This window comes from Encephalitozoon romaleae, chromosome II, assembly GCF_000280035.1.
Source record: "Encephalitozoon romaleae SJ-2008 chromosome II, complete sequence".
In the NCBI taxonomy this organism is placed as follows: domain Eukaryota; kingdom Fungi; phylum Microsporidia; family Unikaryonidae; genus Encephalitozoon; species Encephalitozoon romaleae.
The window spans coordinates 121,775-145,852 of NC_024897.1; the positions used below are offsets into that span (position 1 = coordinate 121,775).

At 39.9% G+C, this 24,078-nt stretch overlaps 20 protein-coding genes across 20 annotated transcripts; 9 read left to right on the forward strand and 11 right to left on the reverse strand.

Moving 5' to 3' along the window:
* Positions 1-36: 36 nt before the first annotated feature.
* Positions 37-621, reverse strand: EROM_021050 (Microsomal signal peptidase subunit SPC25-like protein; the record flags this gene model as incomplete). The annotated part of the gene is made up of 1 exon (XM_009265802.1): positions 37-621. The coding sequence occupies one exon, from the start codon at positions 619-621 to the stop codon at positions 37-39; it is 585 nt and encodes a 194-aa protein (XP_009264077.1).
* Positions 594-2,723, forward strand: EROM_021060 (DNA replication licensing factor Mcm4; the record flags this gene model as incomplete). The annotated part of the gene is made up of 1 exon (XM_009265803.1): positions 594-2,723. One exon carries the CDS (start codon positions 594-596, stop codon positions 2,721-2,723), a length of 2,130 nt encoding a protein of 709 aa, XP_009264078.1.
* A 38-nt stretch (positions 2,724-2,761) lies between these two features.
* Positions 2,762-3,391, reverse strand: EROM_021070 (splicing branch point binding protein; the record flags this gene model as incomplete). Its single annotated transcript, XM_009265804.1, has 1 exon — positions 2,762-3,391. One exon carries the CDS (start codon positions 3,389-3,391, stop codon positions 2,762-2,764), a length of 630 nt encoding a protein of 209 aa, XP_009264079.1.
* Position 3,392: 1 nt separating this feature from the next.
* Positions 3,393-4,052, forward strand: EROM_021080 (hypothetical protein; the record flags this gene model as incomplete). The annotated part of the gene is made up of 1 exon (XM_009265805.1): positions 3,393-4,052. One exon carries the CDS (start codon positions 3,393-3,395, stop codon positions 4,050-4,052), a length of 660 nt encoding a protein of 219 aa, XP_009264080.1.
* Positions 4,053-4,158: 106 nt separating this feature from the next.
* On the forward strand, positions 4,159-4,758 carry EROM_021090 (hypothetical protein; the record flags this gene model as incomplete). The annotated part of the gene is made up of 1 exon (XM_009265806.1): positions 4,159-4,758. The coding sequence occupies one exon, from the start codon at positions 4,159-4,161 to the stop codon at positions 4,756-4,758; it is 600 nt and encodes a 199-aa protein (XP_009264081.1).
* Positions 4,759-4,821: 63 nt separating this feature from the next.
* On the reverse strand, positions 4,822-5,355 carry EROM_021100 (hypothetical protein; the record flags this gene model as incomplete). Its single annotated transcript, XM_009265807.1, has 1 exon — positions 4,822-5,355. The coding sequence occupies one exon, from the start codon at positions 5,353-5,355 to the stop codon at positions 4,822-4,824; it is 534 nt and encodes a 177-aa protein (XP_009264082.1).
* A 105-nt stretch (positions 5,356-5,460) lies between these two features.
* On the reverse strand, positions 5,461-5,853 carry EROM_021110 (homeobox domain-containing protein; the record flags this gene model as incomplete). Its single annotated transcript, XM_009265808.1, has 1 exon — positions 5,461-5,853. The coding sequence occupies one exon, from the start codon at positions 5,851-5,853 to the stop codon at positions 5,461-5,463; it is 393 nt and encodes a 130-aa protein (XP_009264083.1).
* Positions 5,854-6,214: 361 nt separating this feature from the next.
* EROM_021120 (glutamyl tRNA synthetase) lies at positions 6,215-8,143 on the reverse strand (the record flags this gene model as incomplete). The annotated part of the gene is made up of 1 exon (XM_009265809.1): positions 6,215-8,143. One exon carries the CDS (start codon positions 8,141-8,143, stop codon positions 6,215-6,217), a length of 1,929 nt encoding a protein of 642 aa, XP_009264084.1.
* Positions 8,144-8,235: 92 nt separating this feature from the next.
* On the forward strand, positions 8,236-10,005 carry EROM_021130 (DNA ligase; the record flags this gene model as incomplete). The annotated part of the gene is made up of 1 exon (XM_009265810.1): positions 8,236-10,005. One exon carries the CDS (start codon positions 8,236-8,238, stop codon positions 10,003-10,005), a length of 1,770 nt encoding a protein of 589 aa, XP_009264085.1.
* Positions 10,006-10,063: 58 nt separating this feature from the next.
* On the forward strand, positions 10,064-12,181 carry EROM_021140 (Sec24-like protein; the record flags this gene model as incomplete). Its single annotated transcript, XM_009265811.1, has 1 exon — positions 10,064-12,181. One exon carries the CDS (start codon positions 10,064-10,066, stop codon positions 12,179-12,181), a length of 2,118 nt encoding a protein of 705 aa, XP_009264086.1.
* A 73-nt stretch (positions 12,182-12,254) lies between these two features.
* Positions 12,255-15,008, forward strand: EROM_021150 (chromosome condensation complex Condensin; the record flags this gene model as incomplete). Its single annotated transcript, XM_009265812.1, has 1 exon — positions 12,255-15,008. The coding sequence occupies one exon, from the start codon at positions 12,255-12,257 to the stop codon at positions 15,006-15,008; it is 2,754 nt and encodes a 917-aa protein (XP_009264087.1).
* Positions 15,009-15,051: 43 nt separating this feature from the next.
* EROM_021160 (transcription initiation factor TFIID subunit) lies at positions 15,052-15,498 on the reverse strand (the record flags this gene model as incomplete). Its single annotated transcript, XM_009265813.1, has 1 exon — positions 15,052-15,498. One exon carries the CDS (start codon positions 15,496-15,498, stop codon positions 15,052-15,054), a length of 447 nt encoding a protein of 148 aa, XP_009264088.1.
* A 33-nt stretch (positions 15,499-15,531) lies between these two features.
* Positions 15,532-16,485, forward strand: EROM_021170 (hypothetical protein; the record flags this gene model as incomplete). The annotated part of the gene is made up of 1 exon (XM_009265814.1): positions 15,532-16,485. One exon carries the CDS (start codon positions 15,532-15,534, stop codon positions 16,483-16,485), a length of 954 nt encoding a protein of 317 aa, XP_009264089.1.
* Positions 16,486-16,520: 35 nt separating this feature from the next.
* On the forward strand, positions 16,521-16,943 carry EROM_021180 (Dim1-like protein; the record flags this gene model as incomplete). Its single annotated transcript, XM_009265815.1, has 1 exon — positions 16,521-16,943. The coding sequence occupies one exon, from the start codon at positions 16,521-16,523 to the stop codon at positions 16,941-16,943; it is 423 nt and encodes a 140-aa protein (XP_009264090.1).
* A 32-nt stretch (positions 16,944-16,975) lies between these two features.
* EROM_021190 (hypothetical protein) lies at positions 16,976-17,503 on the reverse strand (the record flags this gene model as incomplete). Its single annotated transcript, XM_009265816.1, has 1 exon — positions 16,976-17,503. One exon carries the CDS (start codon positions 17,501-17,503, stop codon positions 16,976-16,978), a length of 528 nt encoding a protein of 175 aa, XP_009264091.1.
* An 85-nt stretch (positions 17,504-17,588) lies between these two features.
* On the forward strand, positions 17,589-18,929 carry EROM_021200 (chromosome condensation complex Condensin; the record flags this gene model as incomplete). Its single annotated transcript, XM_009265817.1, has 1 exon — positions 17,589-18,929. One exon carries the CDS (start codon positions 17,589-17,591, stop codon positions 18,927-18,929), a length of 1,341 nt encoding a protein of 446 aa, XP_009264092.1.
* Positions 18,930-18,941: 12 nt separating this feature from the next.
* Positions 18,942-20,954, reverse strand: EROM_021210 (dolichyl-phosphate-mannose-protein O-mannosyl transferase; the record flags this gene model as incomplete). The annotated part of the gene is made up of 1 exon (XM_009265818.1): positions 18,942-20,954. One exon carries the CDS (start codon positions 20,952-20,954, stop codon positions 18,942-18,944), a length of 2,013 nt encoding a protein of 670 aa, XP_009264093.1.
* Positions 20,955-21,019: 65 nt separating this feature from the next.
* On the reverse strand, positions 21,020-21,901 carry EROM_021220 (hypothetical protein; the record flags this gene model as incomplete). The annotated part of the gene is made up of 1 exon (XM_009265819.1): positions 21,020-21,901. One exon carries the CDS (start codon positions 21,899-21,901, stop codon positions 21,020-21,022), a length of 882 nt encoding a protein of 293 aa, XP_009264094.1.
* A 40-nt stretch (positions 21,902-21,941) lies between these two features.
* Positions 21,942-23,600, reverse strand: EROM_021230 (Rad4-like protein; the record flags this gene model as incomplete). The annotated part of the gene is made up of 1 exon (XM_009265820.1): positions 21,942-23,600. The coding sequence occupies one exon, from the start codon at positions 23,598-23,600 to the stop codon at positions 21,942-21,944; it is 1,659 nt and encodes a 552-aa protein (XP_009264095.1).
* Positions 23,601-23,677: 77 nt separating this feature from the next.
* EROM_021240 (hypothetical protein) lies at positions 23,678-23,995 on the reverse strand (the record flags this gene model as incomplete). Its single annotated transcript, XM_009265821.1, has 1 exon — positions 23,678-23,995. The coding sequence occupies one exon, from the start codon at positions 23,993-23,995 to the stop codon at positions 23,678-23,680; it is 318 nt and encodes a 105-aa protein (XP_009264096.1).
* Positions 23,996-24,078: the final 83 nt, after the last annotated feature.

The window sequence follows — 24,078 nt, forward strand, 5'->3', positions numbered from 1 at the left end:
ATAATAAACACATGCTTAAAATGCCTGCGAACTTATTTACTTTTCAAAAAGAGCTTGGAGATCGTCAAGAAACTCTTCGTGGACAAGCCTTCCATTAGAATCGAACAAATCAAACACAGATTTTGTATACTTGCTTGGGATGAGTTTGTTTTTGTTATAGACCAATATTACATATGTAGGGTCTGGTGCACTGATGTTTGTGGAAACAACTCTGTCCTCAAATACCATGGAAAAGCCTATATATCGGAAGTAGACCTCTCCAAGAATGTTGATTATGAAATAAAGCAGGGTTAACACAGCTATGATACGTCTGTGATATTCAAACTCCGATGTAACAGAAAGGTATGCAACTACTGAGGCGATTGCTGTTGAGATCAACCCTATCACTATTTTAATATCTGTGGAAGCCTTAGATTGTCTTGAATTCCTAACTTTTTCCATGAAGTCACGAATGACATCATCGAGGATTATCTTCAGCTCGCTCAGGTTGTATATGTCTCCCCTGAGTGGGTTTTTGTTGTACTTAGCTTTCAAGTTGTCCATGTAGGGTAAATATTTTGCAGAGGCCTTAACTGCAGTAAGAGACACCCCAAATGGATTCTGATCAGCAATCATCTGCATTTTCGTTCTACGATGCCAGCCAGGATGTTCAGCTGAATCTCACGCCGTCACAGTCACAGGGGGAACTTAGCTCTACATTCACACCTATAGTGGAGACAGAAAGAGTCAAGGTGATATGGGGCACTACTATAAATATTCAGGAGACGTCTGAACACTTCAAGGAGTTTATCAGGAAGAACAGAGACTATTACAGCATCCTTGAGCAAATGGATCTCACCCAAGAATTTGTATTTGATCTTAACTGCGAGGATCTCTATGATGAGCTTCGAAGTCAGCTTGCAATGTACCCACAGGAAGTACTCCCAATACTTCAAGGCTCTCTCCAAGAAATATACACAGAGAACTTTCCAAGCTTCAATGGATCTATCAGGATCAGACCTTTCGGGATAGGAAGGCCTCTTTCAATAAGGAATATAAATCCGAACGATATTGACAAGATTGTGCAGATAACAGGGATGGTTATCAGATCATCCTCTGTGATCCCAGAAATTGTGAGAGCTTTCTTTAAATGCTCGAAGTGCCAGCATGAATGTTTTGTGGAAAGCGTAAGGAATGTGATTGAAGAGCCAAACAAATGCGAGTGTGGAGGGAAGTATACCCATCAACTGGTCCATAATGCGAGTGAGTTTGAGGACAAGCAGATAGCAAGGGTTCAAGAGCTACCTGAGGGAATCCCCGACGGAACAACACCCATGGCAATGACAATAGTATGTAGAAATGAATTTGTCGATGGGCTTGTTCCGGGGGATAGAGTTAAAGTGATAGGAGTTTTGAAGGCAACTCCAGTGAGGCTTAATCCTGTGATGAAGAAGATTAAGAGCACGTTTAGAACTTATCTCGATCTCCTTAGTTACCAGGTGATTAACAGAAGAATCGAAGAAAGTGATCCCATTGATAAGATTAATGATCTTAGGAAAAGACCTGAATTATATGAGATACTGGCAAATTCGATAGCGCCTTCTGTATGTGGGATGGAAGATACAAAGAAAGCCTTGCTTCTTCAGTTGTTTGGAGGGGTTAGGAAAGAACTTGAGAGTTCGAGGCTTAGAGGGGATATAAATATACTTCTAGCAGGAGATCCTGGAATATCAAAATCACAACTGCTAAGCTTCATACATAGGACCTCTGAAAGAGGCATGTACACTAGTGGAAGGGGGTCTAGCGCTGTTGGGTTGACTGCGAGCGTGACCAAGGATCCAGATACAGGCCAGTTCATCTTAGAATCCGGAGCTCTTGTTCTATCTGATAACGGGGTATGCTGCATAGATGAGTTTGACAAGATGAGTGACACCACAAGAAGTGTATTGCACGAGGTAATGGAACAGCAGACTGTTTCTGTTGCGAAGGCAGGAATCATAACTACATTGAATGCAAGGTGCTCGATTCTTGCAAGCTGCAACCCAATTGAAAGCAAGTACAATCCTCGGAAAAGCATAGTTGAAAACATCAATCTTCCTCCAACCTTGCTGAGTAGGTTCGATGTTGTATGCTTGCTAATTGATAAATCTGATGAGCTCCAGGATAGAGCCATAGGTGATCACATTGTCTCTCTGTATTCCGAGGGAGTAGCAAAAAAAGAGCATGTTGATGCAGGCCTTCTCAAGGCATATGTGAGAGAAGCAAAAAGAATAGTGCCGAAGCTGACCTCAGAAAGTATGAAGATGCTAACTCAAGCATATGTTGATCTTAGGCAAATGGATAATGGAAGAACAATAACTGCAACAACAAGACAGCTGGAGAGTTTAATTCGACTAAGTGAAGCGCATGCCAGAATGAGGTTTTCAAGTACTGTCGATGGCAAGGATGTTAGGGAGGCAGTGAGAATAATAAGAGAAAGTCTTCTTATGTATGCGATTGATCCATCTACTGGGAAGGTTGATATGGACATGATAATTACAGGAAGAAGCACATTTAAGAATAAGATGTTGGAAAGTCTAAAAGATGCAATTCTCCTTATGGCTAAAGACAAAGTAGAGGTTTCTGAAATAGTCAAAATGACAGGTGCGGACGAAAAGATGGTTCTGGAAGCCTTGGAAGAGCTTGTATTGGAAGACAAAATGATGAGTTCTACCAAGGGGTTCTATGAAAGAGCAGGGAGTTGAAAGAGAATCTTTCATTCTAAGTACATCCCTTTTTAACCCTAGAGTTTGGATAAACTATTGCTACATTCTGCCTTCCTCTGTATTTTATTATGGAAATACCACCAGTAATAATATTTCTCCCAATCGCTAAACCCTTTTTGCATTTTGTGTTCTCTCATTGCCCGAAGCTGAGATGTCTTCAGCCTGGTGTCGCCAAAAAGAATGGAATCTTCTATCAGGTTTTCTATCACAGCGGTTGCATTTAATAGGCTCTCCTGTGTATCTGCAGTTATATAGCAATGTAGAGGCTCTGCGTACTTGTCCTTGTATGATCCCCTTATATATATTCTGGTTCTTGTAATTCTCTCGAGTTGCTTCTGAGTAGAGCCCCTAGGGCCTATGATCAAGCCTACGAAATTACTTTCAGGGAATTCTTGAATAGGGATATAGATCTTATTTGTATACATACTTCCAGATATGGTGACATTTCCTTGAACTTGGTGGCCTAAAATATGTTGCTTTCTGGCTTTCAGCCATTTAACCAAGCCTTGGTCATTGGATGCAACTGCTGCTTGAAGACGCCTATCTATTTCTTCTGTACGAATGGTATTGATCAGATCTTTCAGGCCAGACTTGTCTTTCACACCTTCAGGGAGTGCCACTTTCTCTGGATATCGGAACGACTCCATGATGGTCTGTCAAAAAGATGCAAATTTTTGCTCCCCGATGACAAGCATTCCTAAATCGAACGAGGTAGTCTTCATAAGGAACTACTACAGTATGCTCTGTAATAGACCATCGCTTATCCACCAGTATTACATGAAAGATTCTCAACTTACAATAAGCAAGGAGATGGACAAACCCGAGATATGTACAGAGGATTTTGGAAAATATATCAAATCAAAGATATCTAACCCGATTTCAAAAGTGCTTATATCCCATCTGTCCTGTCAAAAGATAGATGATTTGAGATCGATCATAAATGTCATTGGGCAGTTTGTTTACAATGATATATCTCAAGTAAGGATAACTCATCAATTTATTGTTTCAAAGTCCGACTCTACTCTATACATCAAGAACGAGATCCTGACATTTCTTGATGAGGAAGTTATTTATGAAACCGAGAGTGATGCAAAAAGAGTCATAGTTGTCTCGTGTGGAAAGAATGGCATGCCACAGGCGATTAGTGCGATTTCCGAGTTTGGAAAGGTTAGATCTATGAAGTCCGAGAACGATGGCAAGGTTGTTATGACACTCAATAGTATGGAGGATGTGGAGAATATCAAAAGAAATATTGCAAAGATTGTTTCACAGGGATACAAGCTGGAATTTGGTGGGCTAAAGGTATGAATAATCAAAGGGCTTTGGGAATAAATTCTTATGAACAACTTATTTTTTATGTTCCTTTCTTCCTCGTGAATGATGTTCCTACGTGAAAGAAACCCTGCTAAGTACAATGGAAGAGGAGGGGAAGTTAGCAAAGAGACTAGTGGATGCATATAACAAACGTGTGGAACTATACATGCAGAGACGTTCACTAGAAGATTCTATAAGCGCAAAGCTTATTGACCAGCGCGCACTCCGAGAAGCAATAGAGATGAATAAGGGTCTGGACAGAAAGGAGCAGGCAAAGCCACCAGACCAGGGAACAATGTTTGGAACTGGGATGCACAGACTATCTCTCATCGACATAGGAAAACTTCCCACAGATAACATAGACATGTTTCACACAGAAACAGCAATCTATCCTGTGGGATATACATGTAGAAAGAAGTACAAAAAGCACAACACTTATAAAAGGAAAGCAAAGGACAGGATTCTATATATTTGCAGTGTGGATCCCCATAAAGGCCTGACTATCTCTGCTGATGATGGAAGGAAATGGTATGGGCCTACCATGTGGAAAGACTTTGTAGATAGTATTGAGGGGACTGTTGAGTACAAGAACGTTGAAGAGTTTTTTGGATTTGGGAATTCGGCGTTGGCCAAGAAAATCGAATCTCTTGGGGATTTATCTCCTTTCAAGAAGTATATTCCATTGAGCAGAAGGTTTTAAAAATAAAGATTTCGAATCATAACTAAGCCAACAAGCAATAAGATTTCTAAGATGCTTTTATTTTCAGAAAGAAAACCTAACAACCATGAATATTGCAGCCAAAGTAAACACAATAAGCAGCATGGACCTGATGATTCTGACCTTCCAAACCTTTCTTCTTCTGGAAATTGATAGCTGCTCGTTACTGAGGATCCCATATTGCTCTCCTTCCTCAAGATGCTCCATAACATTATCTATGGGAAATATAGCATCATTGATTGCATAGTTTATATAATCTGAAACTGCAATGATCTCTTGAACACTCCTGGCCACCTCATTAATCGTGTCTTTTCTGCTCAATACTTCCATATGCATCTTACATGCAGATATCTCGTCATCTAACTCTTTGTACGGTCTTGCAATGCATCTGTACCTATTCTTCAGTTCGTTATATTGCCCTACAAGCTTAGGGGATTGCTGCCCACACTCGACAAGACGATCACAAATCCGAAACATATCTTCTAGCTTCGACTCCCTTTCCTTAGAGGCATCTACTTCAAGCTTCCTTATGCATTCATCTAGTATCTCTATTCTTTTGGAGAAAGTAATATCATTCATCGTAGGAGCTTGTTTACCTGTTTCATCCGTAGATGAGATTAATGATCTTTGTTATAAACATGGCAGAGCATAGAACTAAGTTAAACTTCAAGCAGGGTTCACCCCTCATTCTAGCCCGAATCTTGACACAATCCGCTTCTCCACCTCGACAATGTCCGCCAAAACAGGAAGAGGTATGTCCATAGCACTATGCTCCTCAGGATCAGCCAACACAAGAATTCCTTTCGCACATCCTTTCTTCCTTATAGCCTGCCTTGTGTTCTGAAACCATTTCTGGATAGATTTTGGATGGACATTGATAAGCAGTGCAAGATCAATTATTGTCTTTGAAGAGGGAAATTTCGATATTTCAAATATCCTGTTCAAAACACAGGTCTGTAGCCTTGTTTTCCTCATCTGTTTTCCAGCACAATACCTGTTCATTTGAAACCCGCTAAGTTTTAGAAGCCCAAGCGCTGCTTCCAACTCCTTCACATTCTTAGTTTTTTCGGCAGCCATTTTCAGGAACTAAGGTCAGGCCTTGAAATAACTTTACGTCTTTCCTCTCATTGATATATTAATTACTCTGCATGTCATGTGTTGTAATCCTTCCTAAATTGTTAGTTCTTATAGAAATTGACTTCTAATTAACATCATTTGCCCTTAATTTAGCAACTACCAACTATTTGTTCATTACTTTTGCCTTTCTTAACCATATATCAGGTCCTGTATGTACTCAAGCGAAGATTCCTAGAAAACTGCTTATAAATGGCTATATCCAAGCCTCAAGATCCTTATAAGCATCTACCAAGCCCTCCTCATCTCATCCAATAAGTCCACTATGGATTTCCAGAATATCACAGAAAAATATCGAACAAATTTAATTGGCTGTTCTCTTTTGCTTAGTAAAGGGTAGTAGATTAAATACTAAAAATCTGTCGCAGTAATAAAAGCCATTCCGTTCAAATTGTATCACATCACCCTCCTTAATGTTTACGACAGCAGACTCTGCATAACAATATTCCTTTTTAATGGAATCCTTGTTGAATTTCATGTCTAAGTCGTCAGTATCTTCATCATTCATCAGGTTGCCATACTCGGTAAGCTCGACAATTACAGAGCCTCTTTTAGAAACCCAGGATATCTTATTTTTTGTCTGTTTAAAGTCTCCCTCAAGGTTTAGTACAATGGACATCTTCGTCACTATTCCATCTACAACGGTTTTTTTCTTTACAATTGCATTCCCCCAGTTCATCAGTGTGAATTCCTCATCGTCCTGAAGCACCTTACCATCCTCTTGAGAAAGTAGCATCAGGTTCGAATACAAAACTTCCTTTACTCCAAGATTCCCATTCTTCTTATGCTTGGGGACCTCCATCATATATTCAGACATGTTTTCGATAGATACTTCCACAACGTTCCTTTGCTGGACACAAAAATACCTTGCAGCAACAGGATCTATCTTTTTCTTGTTCATTGCCCAAACTTTGTCCCAGGATATAGTGCAAGTCTTCTGAGAGACTCCTTGCATTAGTATGTATTCCCGAAGAACTTCCATACTCATTCCAAGCCTTTTTATTCCTGCAACAGTTGCCAATCTTGGATCATCCCACCCAGATACAAATCCATTGTCAACATAGTACTTGAGCTTTCGTTTGCTAAGAACGGTATTCTCAAAGTTGAGTCTCGAGAAATCATGGATTTTAGGTCTGTTACTAAGCTGGAGGTTGTCAATAAACCAATAGTACTGCTGATTCCTATCTCTGTACTCATTTGTCCTGAGAGATAGTGTAACCCCTTCAAGGCTGTCAACAACAGGGCATGCAAAGTCATATGTAGGATAGACCTTGTATTTGTCCCCTGTTCTATGGTGAGGAGACCCGTTCGTTCTAAAAATAACAGGGTCCCTCATGGCCTTGTTACAGTTGGACATATCAATCTTTGCCCTTAGACAATATCCTGAAGCCTTTCCATTGATCATTTCCTCAAATGTTCTTCTACTTTCCTCTGCACTTGTATTTCTACATCTAGACTCAATACCCTTTCCTCTCTCATCCCTCATCACCTCTTGCGGTGTATTGTCCGTATAGGCTTTTCCTTCATCAATCAAGAAAAAGGCCAAATCTATTATTTTCTCAAAGTAGTCACTGGTATGAGAGAGTGTGTACTCTTCTATCCCCAAAAGTTTGAGGTCCTCCAGTATCCCTTTTTCAAACCTCTCTTCTTCCTTTTCTGGGTTCGTATCATCAAACCTAACGAGAAGCTTACCCTTCCCCTTGCTTGCAAAATACCAATTCAGTAATGCCGCCCTTGCATGCCCAATATGAAGGCGCCCGTTAGGTTCTGGAGGAAATCTAGTCACAACGTTCCCAGAAGGCTCATCTATTTCAAGATTTCCTTGTTCCTTATTAAAACTAGTGTTGAAATCTTTGAGTAGGCACTTGTTTGCTTTGAACTGCTCCGAATACATCCTGCAAACCTCAGGGAACTTTTCCATTTCTTTCTTGTCCTTCATAAGCCTGTTAAGAACCTGATTTATGTTGATCATTCCAAATATAATGTCTTTCAGTTCACCAGAATCAATCCTGTTTACAAGAGAGTTTAGTGATACCAGAAAACCCACTCCTTCTTCACGGCTAGGGCTTATGGAATAGGAATCAAGGATATCTACAATCCCTGCAGGAAAAACATCCTTAGGCATTCTTCCCAATGCGTTGGAATACACTGGAGGATCCTCAGGTTTCTTTCCATACTTTTTCATCAAAATGTAATTGATAAGCTCTTCCTTGAGCTCAGCCTTTCCATTCATTTTTAATGGGCCAAAATATTCCGAACTATTCGTCAAGCTTAGGCCTGAAACAAATTCTACCAGAGATATTGGGAAGGCCGTGAGCCCTTAGGATGAGCAAAATTTTGTTTTCAGACTTCTGTGCTACGCTAGAGAAAATAAACCTGACAACCAAGCGCCTAGAAATCCAGTCGATTTTGACAAATTATCTGAAGGAGGTATGTGAAACTCACCCTCCATCGCTAGCACCAGCTCTATATTTGTCTACTGGAATGGTTTATCCGGAGTATTTTAATAAGGAGCTTGGTGTTGGAGAAAACGCCCTTGTAGGTGTGGTTGCAGAGTTCACAGGGAAGTCCATCAAAAGTATCAGAAATGAGTACTCGAAAGAAGGGGATTTAGGGACTATAGCAATGAAGTGCAGGGTGTCACAGCTGTTTATACCGAAGACACAGCTGGAGGTAATGGATGTATTTCTTGGAATGAGGAGGATAGTGAATGAGGGGGGACCGAAGTCCTCTTCCTCCAAAAAGAGAATCATTCTTGGGATGATGGTCAAATGCTCACCGTTAGAATCCAAGTATCTTATAAGACTAGTTGAAGGAAGGCTTAAGATAGGATTGGCTCTTAAGACTGTATTGATAAGCCTTGGAAATGTATTTTCTAGTGATAAGGTCGACGAAATCAAGGCAGCCTTTAATCGCCAGCCGGACATAGGAAGGCTGGCAGAATGCATACTTGAACATGGCGTGGAAAAGCTTTCAACAAAGTTTCAGGTTACTCCTGGAATTCCTTTGAAGCCCATGCTAGCAAATCCTTCAAAAGACTTGACATCAGCATTCAAGAGGGTTGAGGACAAAAGATTTGCCTGTGAGTATAAATACGATGGGGAAAGAGTCCAGATTCATAGGTTTGGTAACAATATAGAAACATTCAGTAGAAACTCCGAGAAAACAACGGAAAAGTATCCTGATCTAATGGATCTTTACAACATAGCGGACAAAGACTTTATTATTGATGGAGAGATTGTTGCGTATGACAGAAAAGAATGCAAAATCCTTCCTTTTCAGGTATTGACAACAAGAAAGAGAAAGAGAGTGGAGAGCAGCAAGATAGACGTCCATGTATGTGTGTTTGGATTTGACCTGATATATTTTGATGGCAAGACCTATATTGATGAGTTATTGGAGGAAAGGAGAAGAGTACTACATAACTCATTCAAAGAAATGAAAGGGAGGTTTCAGTTTGCCGAGTTTAAGGACTGTGAGACACCAGAAGATGCTGAAGCATTCTTCAATACATCTGTTGAAAAAGGATTTGAAGGAATGATGGTGAAAACGTTGGGATCTGATGCAACTTATCTGCCATCACAGAGAAGTAACAAATGGATAAAAATAAAGAAGGACTACCTGGAGGGTATGTCTGATTCTTTGGACTTAGTTGTAATGGGGGCGTATTATGGAAAGGGGAAGAGAGCCGGGTTTTACGGAGGATTTTTACTTGGAGTGTACAATGATGAAGAAGAAAAGTTTGAGGCTTTGTGTAAGATTGGGACTGGATTTGATGATAACATTCTATCGAAGCTTTATGAGCAACTAAGCAGCAATCTGTGTGGGGCACCTAAGAACTATTCATACAAAGAGTCGATCAAGCCGGACGTCTGGGTTGAAGCCAAGTATGTATGGGAGGTTAGAGCGGCTGGGATGTCGCTGTCGCCAATATATAATGCCGGGGGGAGCAGAAATGGAAAAGGAATATCATTAAGGTTTCCCAGGTTTATAAGAGAAAGAGATGATAAAGATGTAAAGGAAGTAACTACTTCCTCCCAGATTTATCAGATGTACCTAGACTCAAAGATTGAGAATTCTGAGGAATTCTATTGATTAATAGATGTAATATGTTTTCAAAAATTTTTAAGTTTATGTTTTAGTTTTCACCCCAATGGAACATATGGAAGGTAGGTTTGAAAGCAATCATCAGGATGAGGAAGACCTTTCTCCAAAGTCTATCATCGATGAGAACAACTACTATAGATCCACTATGGTTGCCGTTCCAGAAAAGCAGGATGCAATAAGAGCTTCGGGGATTCCCTTTGTTATTAATGTAATACTAGAAAACTACGAAGAAGAGGGTGTTCCGGTGTGCTCTGACGACATAATTCGGTGTGAATGCTGTAAGTCTTATTTGAATCCTTTTGTTGAAATTATTCCTCCAGGTTTGAAGTGGAAATGCAATGTTTGCTTATCAATCAATGATCTGGCTACTGCATTCCAGGTTACCAGTAGAGGTATAACCAGAGACAATGACTTGTTTGATCCAAGAGCAAATGCCATGCACAACTACAGCTATTACAACAGAATGGAGCTGAAAAGCACTGTGTATGAATTGGAGGCACCACCAAACTATTCACTCAAAACCCCATCACCTCCATTAATATGTTTTCTCATAGAGGTGACTTTTGAGAGTATGAAGTATAGAGCTGTTGACGCAGTCATGAGAAGTATTTTTGGGGGACTGAACCCAAAGTCTTTTGACCCAAGATCAAGGATGATGTTTGCATTCTTCGATTCATCTGTATATCTTCTCAAGAAGAACGGGGACTTCTCTGTGATTTCTGATGCAACATATATTCCTTTCTTCCTGGAAGAGGACTTCTTATTACCTCTTGATCATCATTTTGACATTGATGGAATAGAGAAATTCTTTATAGAGAACAAGCCCACAAGGAACAACTATGGAGATGCACTAAGGGTTGTTCAAAACATACTAGGCACTACTGGTGGATGCATAATTTCCTTTCTGGCGACACATCCAAATGTTGGCCCTGGATCTGTGGATGCTAACCAATATGAACTAAGATGCAAGTCGGTGTTCTATAAGGAGATGTCGGTGCATTTATCTAAGCAGGGAATATCTGTTACACAATTTTTATTTCCTCGACTTGGAATAGAGCTTCCTACTCTTAGTGTATTGAGCAAATACACCGGGGGGATGCTGTACTATTACCCAAATTTCGATGGAAGTGATCCAGCATTTGCCACAAAGCTAGCAAATGACCTGGCCTCGCACCTTGACCTGAATGTAGGTTTGTATGGGATGTGCAGAGTCAGGGCTAGCAAGAGTGTGTTTATAAAGGAGTACTTTGGCTCCCTGCACCACAGATCGGCAGATCTAATATCATTCTCCACATTCTTCCCTTCTCATTCATTTAGCTTCGAGATAGATGTATCCAGAGAAGAGGGGACTAGGGGCGTCTGCTTCCAAGTAGCAATTCTTAGGACACTTCGCACGGGCGAGAGAAGAATCAGAGTTGTAAACTTTTGTATCGACAAGGTGGCTAGATCGTTGTACAGCATTGTGGATCCATATGCAATAGCACATGCACTTGCATTGAAGGCTTTCTTCTTCGAATCAAGGTCCAAGGGGGGAGGGAATGAATACCTTAACAAATCCATGAAGGACATTGTAAAGTCATATAAGCAACTCTCCAACACAACAACTCTTCTTCCAGCAACTCTTGAAGTCCTTCCCATGCTTATTTTGTCACTGTCCAAATCCATTCCCCTCAGGCCTGCATCTTACACCCCCATGGACTACAAGTCGTATTATATATATCTGTTGGCCAATTCGTATCCAAAACTTGTTGACACTGTGATCTATCCAACCCTGCTTCCTCTTCACAGGCTGGATTCTATTCAGCCGCTTAATCTTACCCTGAACTGCCTTGAAACGAATGGATTGTATCTGTTAGACACAGGGGTGACTATATTCTTCTTTGTAGCTAGAGACTGTGATCCGTCGCTTCCGAATCTACTGTTTGATCCCTCAATAAGGTCTGAGAGATTTATCTTCGATCCAGAGAAAAACGAATATAGTGATTCTGTTTGCAAGATAATCAGAGAACTGAGAAGCAACAGGTATTTAACTCCGAATTATGTGCTAGTGAGAGATGATGGTATAAGCAGCATATACAGGGACATATTCTTCACCTATTTTGTGGAAGACGAATCCCATGGTCTTCCATCTTATTCTAGATATCTTGATTTGCTGAGGGCCTAATAAAGTCTTTTCGGGAAAGCCTTTTAATACATATTCCAAGGACTGTTCAAAAGCCCTGGCAGGTCTCCCCCCAATGCAAAGGGAATTAGAGATTCTTATAACCAGGCTCAGGACCATGACCATAGTTGATAACCACGAAGACTACAACTACTTGGTGTCGTGTGCAGATAAATACACCAATAAAGCAAAAATATTTGAGCTTCTAAGAAGTAAGAATAATCCTCCTGTGGAAGTGGCACCTCTATTGTTTACATTTACATCAAAGCTAGAGCCCGAATCTGACGAAGAGCTGCTTTCTAGGATAACAGATTTTATCAGAGGATGCAGAGGAGACTCTCGGGAAACCTCTGAATGGATGGTTAAGATTCTGTTCCTGATTCTGGAGAAAGTCAAAGAAAAGAGAAAAGACTCAGGAATAAGATTAAGACTTCTTGAATGCATTAGGATGTATGGAGAGGACATAAGCTTAGTTAATCACATGATTGATCTTATGTGCACAAAGAACAGTGGAGATATTGTTGGATCAATACTTGAATCCGTTCCTTCTGTATCAAAGGGGTTTATTGAATGTGCCATGAAACAAGATAACCCTGTACTGCTGAAGAATCTATCTACCGTCCTTTCTCTTCTGTCGGAAAAAGACATAAGCCTTTTTGTAAATTACGAATTCTTCGACGAGCTTCTTGATTCTGAATATTTTTTCATGAGGAACTGCTTTCTAGAAATATGTGTAAACCTTATGGAGTATTTTAGGAAGAAAGGGATGCTTGGAAAGACGAACGGGATTATAAACAGAGTTGTGGAAAGGCTGTCAGACACATACTTTTTGACCAGGTACAAAGCTCTTCAAGCCCTTGAATGCTTCTTCCAAAAAAATTCAATATCTGTTGAAAGAAGGCATGAGGTTATTCGGGAAATTGGAGGAAGAGTAGCAGATAAAACTGTTGTTGTTAGAAAGAAAGCCATTAGTATCTGCTCAGGCCTACTTATGAAACATCCCTTTGCATCCGGAAAGAATCTAGAGGCTGATGGCCATGAAAATAATATGAACAACTTAGAAGATGAGAAGAAAGAATCTGAAAGGGAGCATTGTGAAGATCTTAACGCATTCCATGATGTAATGAGAGAAGTACAGGACAATATTCTTGTTCTTTTGAATGGTGGGGCAAAATCAGAGATCAATGAATGTATTGAATTTATAAAACTCTCTTTCTACTACAGAATAGATGGGTCTAAAGAAGCCTTTGAATCATTGTTTGATCTGGCATGGACGCAGGATTTGGAGCTTTTAGTTCTGTCGTTCCGTGATCTTATTATGCAAATGAAGATGAACAATGTTGGCTTGTTCTGGTTCTTTAAGGAATTTGTAAGAAAAGAAGGAAATTATTCTTTTGAAAAGTTGCTTAGAGAGCTTAACTCTCAAGGGTATATAGATAAGTCATTTACATCCGAGCTTTGCAATATGTTTCTGCAGAAAGGCCATTTATTTGAATCTTCCTATCTTCTAAGACACATAGGCAGACCTCTTACTGTGGAAATGTTTCGCTCCCTGGTTCTATTGTGCACGGGGCTTTTATTTTCTGTCGAAGGGGAGAAAGATTTGATAGAGATGCTTTCTGTATACAAGAACATAATCCAGATCAACATACGGGAGAGGGTTGAATTTGATGGAGAGATAGTCGAAACACTTATTAAGAACTTGGCCAAGATGACTTTCTTCGAACATCAGGTGGTTGAGATAACTGTTTCGGTGATATATTCAATTAGTAGATTTCCAGAAAAGAGTAGTATAATGTTACTTGAGAAGCTTTGCATGATGGAAAAAAACATTCTCAAGGCCGTTTCTGTGGTGGGATGCATTGGGCTAAAACACATGGAATACCTGGAGATGTTGGAAAGGCTGGTAAAGTCTAATAGAATAAAAGTCAAGGTTGACAAAGCTGTAATTACTCCGGAAATAGTAGAAAGAAGAAGAAGCATTAGTGCATCCAGACAGAGCATTAGTACTATCCTTGAAGAAGACAATGATGGAAACAATACAGTCTTGAACGACTCCGGCCTCGATAAGGACATTTCTTCTAAAATTGGAGACAAGAGTGAGGAGGAGATTGTTGACTTCTTCTTTTACATCAAGGAGAAGGAGATGCTTTATGGAAAAAGTATCCTTTCTATTTTTAAGCAGATTGTCGAGGAAGGATGCCATTCCAGTGACGAAGAAATTCAAGTTGCTGCATATGTTTCTCTTTATAGGCTCATGTGTGTCAGTTTTGAATTCTTTAGTGAGCATTATGAGCTCTTTGTTCGTTCAATGAATCACTCTGTTTCTAGGATCAGAGCAAATGCTGTTGTTGCCATGGGTGATTTTCTACTGAACTACAATACCACTGCAGAGAGACACTCCCACCTCCTTCTCGAATCTCTCAGAGATGCAAATGCTGATGTCAGGAAAAATGCTCTTCTTGTAATCCACAACTTACTTATGAAGAATATTCTCAAGATCAAGGGACATGGTACTAAGCTTGCATTGCTTTTAATGGATGAAAGCATGGAGATTAAAGAGATGGCTGAGAATCTTCTGATGCAAATATCAAAGAAGGAAAACATGATGGCTGTTCTGCTCTACGAAACGGTAACTGAAGGAGGTGACCAGCTGCCCCTCGTGATAGATTTTCTTGCAGGCTTGATGAGTGAAAAGCTAAAAGAGAGTTTATTCCTAAAAGCCTTAAAATCAAAAGTTAGTGGGGAAGCTTTAAAAGTCCTTCATAATGCTTTTAGACTGGATGAAAGAATTGCAGGGGATGGAATGTTACTAGAAGAACCTAAATAAAATGATCAAAGCCTAAGGTTGATGTCTAGTCAAGAAACCTAGATTACATATTCCAGGGTGCTTTCTTGAAGATCTTGGTGTTGGGAATTCTTTTATACAATCTCCTGTATGCCTCGTGTATGTGCGAAGGAAGCAGAGGGCCTTCTTCCTGGCGTTCTTCCTGAACTATTTTTGCTATTTCTATCATCTCGCCTACAAAGACCTTGGCAAGCCCGCAGACAGCAATGACAAAGTTGGGGTTCACAGCTTGTCCTATTACACTACTTATGTACTTTTTAATTGCAGCTTTTGGGAATCCACTTCCCCGAAACTTTTCATATCTGTGTAACTCCTCTTCAGACATAGCTCCTGTAATAGAATGGAGACGCCCTGGGTCTTCCTTCTTATATGTGGAATCATCTGTCATGAGGTTAAGATCATCCGACTCGGTATCCGACTGGAGATCCTTGGTATTCTGCTCTTTCTCCGCTTCATCGTTGCTCTCACTCATTTTAAGGGTTAATTCCTGGATAAGGATGGCCCCATGATAATAAGAATCGAGGAGAAGTATGCAAGCAGTTCTGTTCGAGAGTGGTTTGGTTGCCTAAAGTCTGATGAAGATGTTCTAGAAGAAGATGAAAAAGTAAGCAATGGACTACCGGAATACAGAATAGAAATAAAAGAAAATGGCGAAGGAAATGATGCTACTATTTCTGTGGGAAAGCTTAACATAAAACACAAAGTGGCATTGGATGTGCTTGAGGACACCCTGATAGAGGTTGTTGGGTCTCTTCTTGGATATGAACAGACCATTCTTTATGGGTTTACTGTTAAAGACTCCAGTGGGACTAAAATGAAACCGGTTGTCCCAATCTTCTTTAAATCAACTCTTGGAGTTCAAATTCCAAAAAGACTAGGATACTTGAAAAGTGACAACTCTGGCATGCCGGAGGTAGATGAGGGAATGATGATTCCGTTTGTATCAATTAGCCCTATTATCAAATCTGTATTGACTTCTGGGACCTTAAGATTCTCAGCAGAAAACGTGAAAGTTTTATTGGCGCCTTACAACGGATCTATGTTTATGATCCCAAACACAGCCAATATAATCCCTATGGTCCGTGGCATGCGGTCTAGAGAAGACATGGGGGTGTTTCTTAAACTCCTTAGGAGCTTTCCATTCAAGTTTGTCGAAACCTTCATAAAAGCATATCAGCAGCCTTCTTCTGTTACGGTTAATAGAGAGCTAAGCAATTGCTTCTCCGAATTCCAAAACAACCTTACAAAGCTTGACATAAAGTGCATATACAAAATAGTGTCGAGCGCCCCTGTGTTTCTTGATGCTCGAGATAAGATCACTGAGAGGGTTGAGAAGTTTTATGTCTACAATGCAAGGGGGTTCAAAAGGAAAAAAGGTCAATATCTTAAGTGTAGAGAGGAACTTTACATTGATAGGTGCCCCATTGGATCTTTGAAGAGATATTTCAGGGACCTTTGAAATTATAAACATAACAAGCCTATGGTTATGCACCCATGGTGAATGTGTTAGATTCATTAGATGAGGTGAATAGAGTGGTTGGAGACACACTTTGCAGGCTTGTGGTTATAAGATTTGGGGACAGGGACGATCCACTATGCATCCATGTAGATGCAGTTCTGGAAAGAATATGCCCTACTCTTTCCAAATATGTTGATATATATACTTGTGAAAGAGCCTCTGTTAGAGAGCTTGTGGATGTAATGAAGCTAGACTCGCCCCTGAATATTATGTGCTTCTTGAATAGAAGACATATAAAGATAGATTGCTCAAGTGGTGATAACGATAAGATAAATTTTCTTGTAGACGACCCGGAGATGCTTATAGAATTATTTACCCTAGCTTACAAAGCAGGTGTAAGAGGAAAAGGGATTATAAGGTCTCCATTCAAGATCAGGGAACTGCAAGGAGGATTATAGTATAATGGATGTTTATTAGACGAAAGGGTGCCTCAGAGAAGCACTATAGAATAAATGAATCCTTTGTCGAATCTTTTTGAAACCAATGGAGGATCTGTTCTGAGCATTGAATTAAGGATGTCAACACACCTATATCTTGAAATACCTGTGGTTTTGATGATTTCTTCCAATGCAGCACCTTCTTTATTGGCATAAAGAAATTTCGCTATTTTTGTAGCATTAGCTCTAAACATTTTGTTACACATTGTATTGGATTCCATTCTTTCCATGAACTCCTCAAAGCTTTCTTCTTTTCTTATTCCTGACGGAGGTAACAGTACCACCTCTTCTTTGGTGCCTTCCTCTTGCATATTCTTTCTAGGCGAAACTATATCCAAGGATGCTCTATCAGCCCCCAGATTGCTCTCCGGGTCATAGATTGTATATGCATCAAAAGCTGCTAATAATGCCTCAGCCTTATAGTTAAACTCTTTGATGTGCATGCTGTTTTGGATTATTGCCTCAAGTTTTCCTTTTATTTCCTTCATTAGTCTCGAAACTTCTTTAAGCCTCTCATCCATGGGATAAAGCTATGCCTTGATGATATTCTTTAAGCCTAATGGCTGTAATTACGAAGGTGAAAATGCACCATCTCCACGCCCCTATATGTCCGCCGATGACCTAAGAACCTGGCTCAAGGCTGCTGCCGAAAACAAAATCACTACAAAGAACACATGGAGGTCGACCCTAATTGACCACTTTACAAATATAGACGAGTTTCGGGAAAAGCAAGGGATCAATTTCCAGAAAGCCAGTTGTACATTAGATGGGTGTGCCAAGGTCTATTCAACCCGTGTAGATGATGTCTCCGAAAATGCAGTGAGGCTTCTGGAGGGGTTTGGAAGAGAGGAAAGTAAGAAAAAGCAAAGTAGGAAACAAACCAAAACAACAATAGAAAAGAACATTTTCAATCTCAATATCAAAGTGAATGCTTCTAGAAAATCGGTTGATCCAAAGTTTCTATATTTGACATCGCTACCTGAAAATGTGCTGATGATTGACGCCGTGGGGATTTCATCTGATGGAGTACTTAGAATGTCATCCTCCAAAGATGGAAAAGTTATTATTATAGATGATCATCTTAAACTTCCCATAAGCTTTCCAAAAGGACTTCTTATCTCCCCTAGTATAAGTGAAGACAAGGAGATAGAAAAGATGATTATAGAGCCTATGGCAGATAATGATCAGGAGGACTCCAGAGAATTTGCTGGGCTCGATACTGACCGGAACTTTGACCTTTCGGAGATTCCTCTAATAAATGACAACCAGAACTTCGGCTACAAAGAAGCTTCAGTTTCTCATTTTAAAGGATGGGCTGGGCCAAATCATTGGAAGATACAAGCCAAAAAGGGAAGAAATGGAAGCCAAAAACCGAAAGAAACATCTTTTTTGGATTTCACAGAAGTTATTGATCATGAAAGTATAACAGAGCCTGGGAATACACTCTTTGATCCTTCGTTTATAGTAGAACGTAGAGAAAACCGTCATATATTACCTCAAGACTTTAGGCTGGATGTGGAGGACCTATACAAATATTTGATAAGAGACGGATCCTTCTATGGAAAAGATCAGAGATGTGAGGATGAGGCTATTGACTATTCTCCTTCGTCATGCGTTATGGAGGAGCCTGAGGATGAGTTTATAGCTGATATCCCTTTGCAGGGGATCCAAAAGAACCCTATCCCGTTCAGAAAAACATCTAAGAAAGTCAACATCAAAAAGCTGAAAGACAATGTATTTGACTCTGTTATGATGGGAAATACTACTTTACTTTCTATATTTGAAAGTGTGCCTAAAATATATGGAGACGATGAGTCTAAAGACATTTCTGTGCATCTTTGTTTTATTTCCCTTCTCCATCTTGCCAATGACAACAATATTCAGCTCAAAGGCGTAGGAAATGATGTAGAGGTATGCATCCTATCAAAGCCAGGAGCATCAGGGTAGTTGTATGCCCTATTATTCTTTTTCTAAGAAATCCCAGGTAGGAATCATACTGATTCTTCTAAGAAATGGTGTTTCCTCTGTAAACCCATATGTCAGCCTCGAGTAGAGAAAAAAGGATATGATAACTGCAGACATAAACACAGCAACAAACCTAAACCTGACAAACTTCATAACGTAGCACAATGAAAATAATGCGAAAAATAAAGCGGGATAGTAGTGGTGGAAATACAACACCCTTTTGACAAAGAAGAATGGGACATAATGAAAAAGCCATCCACAGCAAGACAAAAATACCATATAACCCTCGTTTTTCAAAAAGGTTAGTGGCTTCCCTTTTCGCTTTCGGATAATGACTCTGGAAAGAAGTAAAAAGGGAGAAAGAATCACACAAATACCTGAGGAGTACCACACAAGTGGGTTTCCAAACATATAAAACTTTTCGTTCCGCCCGTCCCATGCAGTCATCCTCATGCCTCTCCTGAGAATAAACCATTCATATGGCTTTGAGACAATTCTTTCTGGCTCCAGGTCTTCATCTTGAACAAAAGAAGCATTTGTAATAAACATGGCCTTGTTGTGCTCTATAAACTTCTTGATGAATGGGTACTTTGTAACCTCCTTGTATACGGGGTTCTTTTCCTCGTCAAGCTTGTCAGAAACGCTTTCCTCTACATTCCAAAGCGCGGCCTCATCCTTTCTTGCAGCACAGATAACCTCCCCTTGCTCAAATCCCCAGGAGGGATATTTCCTCGAAGAGGGCTTGAGATAACAGTTGTGCTTGATATTTAACAGTCGAAATTTTGTCGTGAGAGTTTTCACCCGGCTCTCTTTCTTTAAAGCATCATCTACTATTTCAATCTTAAACAGATTTGTATCAGAAAGATGACTGCCTGAAGACTCTGCTCTTAACCCACTTGAGATAAAAGAGGGATTATTTGGAACATCTAAATGCTTTTTTGTTTCCATGTGTAACAGAACTACTGTATCACCAGACTCTATAAACTTTGCATCTTCTAGATCATCTGTTACCTTTTGAAATACCCATCCGTTGTTTTCATCCTTGTGATGATAGATAGTTACCTGGTTGTTCTTTCCATCTGGATATTTATGGTCGTGGGAGTGAAGATATCCTCCTCCTGTTTTAGATGCCTTAATAGTTATCTTTGTTCCAAACAGTGGATACTTTCTATTGTTGCTGATATCGCTTCCTTTAAGAGTAGCTTGGAAGAGTGAGCTCATCTGCCCGTCATCACTACTGCTTCTGTTGACTATCTCAAAATGAATATAGAACAGCAAAATATACAGAAATGAGGGCACGCCGATTAAAAAGAATGCTTTTACAAGGAATAACTTCATAAAGGCAAGAATGCTTTCCTTGGAAGTTATGTTGCACCACAAGTGATAGATGGTAAATACCCCAACCAGGCTCGTTGTTAGGAATCCTATCCACTTGACACTCATAACACAACCCAGAGTTATGCCTAGGAGAAAAATAGATGGAATATCCACTCTCTTCTTCGATCTAAAGTACATTCTGGTCATGAAATACGCAACTGCAGCTGTAAACGTCAAAAGATGAGAATCTAAAAGTATAAGTCTTCCAATAGATGTAAATCCATTCTCAAATATAAACATTAAAGATAGGATAGTTCTACGCCTATATGAATATCCCATCTCCTTGAGCATCAGATATCCAATAACAGGCGTAAAGGAAGCTATGATTGAATGAAACCTTCGCATTCCTGAATAATCAAACCCTTGAGGAAATTTCTCTCCGGAGTTGAATTCAAAATCCAATGGCTGGTTAAAAAGATATCCTCCAAGAGAGGTTAATATCTTTCCCAGGGGTGGATGAACATCAAAATAGAACTTTCTGGATAAATACTTCTCTGCAAATTTGCCGAAGTGTGCTTCATCCCAAACAACAAAATTCCCATTTTCTATCTTGTAAGTTTTTATAATTATACTCAATGCAAATATCAAGAAGGTTGTGGATACTTCAAGATACTTTACCTTCGACATCATGTTTTGCCTCCCTCTTCGTTTTTAAGTCTCACCTGAAACATGTTTCAGTTGTAGATCAGATTATTTTAATCATTATTAGAAAGATATACCCCAGCGGCATAGAACCTTTCCACCCTTTCTGCAATAAAGTCTCTGATACCTCTCTCGTTGATAGTATGGAACACATCCTTTTCTAAAACCTTCCTATCAAAGTCCGGAATATTATCTTTGCATTTTACAAACAAATTGAACAGGCCCACCTCGCTATAAAAAGGGTGGTCTATCTCACATCGCTTCACTTCATTATCTATCTTGTTCCAGAGAACCGGCCCAAGCATTTTGTCATACTCTCTATCTATTTCATCCAATAGAGAGACTGTTTTATTTTTAATGCAGAAATCATAATGAACTCTAAGGGAAAACCCAATCTCTTTGGGCATCTCCTTCTCGTTCTTAAGAACATCACAAATAATTTTTCCTTCGTCCATTCCATCCTTTTCGTCTGTAGATATCTTGAACATACTCATTATTTTTCTTTTCAGAGTCATCTCTGAACTCGGATTTGGATCTGAGTTGAGGACATTCATCAATTTGTCATATCCATAAATATCCTTTGTGGCTATAGACCTCCATGCTACTTCCTTTCCCCTAATGGCATCCTCGATCAACCGTTGCTTCTTATTTCCACGAATAACAGGCCTATATCTCCCTTTGGTAACAAGAGACACATACAGTTTCAGATTTTCTTTTGGATTTCTTTTGCTTCTTAGAAGCAACCTAGGATCCGAGGCAATCTTTTCCACATATGACCTTTTTCTCTTAGCATTTGGATGAAGAAATGCATGGTGCTTATCTATAAACTCCATTTTAATGGCTGTAAAAGCTGTTCTGTTCCCCACTAGCATGTGCCCCTCATACAGGCAGACAGAAACTTTTCTTGAAAAGAAAATCCCGTAGTCAAGAATCATTTACTAGGGTTAATAGAAAATCAAAAACCCTGATCCAATATCACCTGAACAAGTACGAAAACATATAGTCGGTGCTGTATTTCTTTTCTACATCCACCTCTTCTTTGTAAGTTTTAGATACAAAGCAGTGTGTGTATTCGTTTCCTTCAGTAACTCTCCCTCCTCCATTTTCAATGACTCTTACATAGCTTTCCCTTTTTTGGCCTTCGCAATATAATTTGACAATCCATCTATGGAATGCCGGCTTTCCACCAGAAGTTACTCTTTCCCTCCATTTTCTGATGGAGGCCACAATCTTCCTCTCTTTCTCAGGGACATTTTCGTCCACAACCCATTCATACTCGCTGAAGTTGAAATTTAAAGAGTTGTCAAACTTATCTATGAAGTCGGGCCTAAGAATCCATCCTCCATTACACAAGCACGATAGAAACTTCTCAGAGGTGCATATAGTTCCCATTATGAGGTGGGTACATTTCTCGTATCTATCTGTATCACTATATCTTATACTTAGATTTTCAAACTTTTCAATCGCCTTCTTTTTTAGAAGTGGAGACAACCCTGTGAACTGGAACATCATAGGTTTAGATGCCTTTTTCGTCTTTTTGGAAACTCCGCTTCCTTTGTTCTCTATGAGGAAGTTTGTTGTCTCTATCCCAATACTATATTTGTCTTCGTTCACACGCCTCAGAAGATGCAAGCATTGGTCAACCCACGAGTATAACACAACCTTACAAGGCATGCGTCTACCTTCTCTACACTCCCTTCCATCTCTTACTATCAGGTGAGTGCAGCTCGCATCAACATCCTCCTTAACAATAGCTCCTAAAGCTCTTAACTTGTTAAACATCTCTACTTTGCATTCCTTAAGGCTTGCAGAGATGCAACATACAGCTTCATTCAGAACTGGCTTTCTCTGGCCGAAATGAACCTTATATGATCCAGGAAGTAGAACAGCCCCGGCTTCAATGCAATCAAACACATATTGATAGTGGAAAACCTTCCCGTCATATTTCTTAAAGTCCCCATAGGACTGTGTCATTATAAAATCAACATCCCTATCAACAACAGATACTCGGGTTCCTCCATTCGATATAATCAGCCTTCGGAGGCGGTTAAAGAGGATTTGGGGAAGGCTGGGGTCAAGAAAAAACACCTTCTCGTTAAACACAGATCCGCTGGCCTCCGCTATAGCCTTGAAGCATGGCTCTTTTCTATACATGGTGTAGTCATTTCCAAACATACACTTCGATGTGATGATCGGGATCCCATATTTCTTGCAGAACTCGGTCTTATCGTTGGACTTGGAATCCGTGATAAGGAAGTCTGTCCATACCATGAGATTTTGAGTAAAGGTTGCGCCGAGTAAACAATGGTAATTAATAAGAGATTCATTGGAAACCTCAGATACCGTAAAGCTACATCCTTCGAGTGGGGCCATTTCGTATTTTTTTGTGTTCTCTTCCGTGTCGTATAGCCACTTGACGTGAAGAATCTTTATGTTCCACTTCAGTGCCTGAATGTATTTTTCTGTCATCATTGCCTTATAGGAAATTAGATAGTCTGTAGTGATCGACAGAATGTCTTCAAGAACTGCATGCTTTGGAAGCTGCGACTTTATCAGCTCCTGCTCATCTCTCGAAATTCCTGTTGTGCATACAAATATGTTTGGCTTAAACGTACTTTGAATTTCAAAATCCATTCCTTGGCCTGAGGCCTCTTCTATAATATATAGCTGGAAGGAACTTTCTTCTTACCACAAGACACGGCGAAAAAGATTTATTTCAGGTTTACACCAGAGACATGCTTTACTAGGGCCAAAACAACATCCTTTCTGTTTCTAATGTTTCTAAGCTCCTTGATTTTCATCTCAAGTTCTGATTTCAGCTTTTCATCAACAATCTTTATATACTCCTCAACTTCCTTCTCTAAAAGAAGAAGCTTGCTCTCGTTTTCTTTCTTAAGGCCATCCACCATCAGCTTTGCATCATTCCTTGCTTGAACTCTCATCTCCTCGAATTCCCTGCGTGCTATCTCCAGCCTTTCCTTGGCTTCATTTTCGCATTGTACAAGCCTTTTAATACTCTCGACAGACATACCCCTGTGTTGGGCGCGTTGCTGGCCTTTTATAAGCTCGAGTGTTCAAACCCAACATAAAGCAAATGCGTTTATTTGTACTA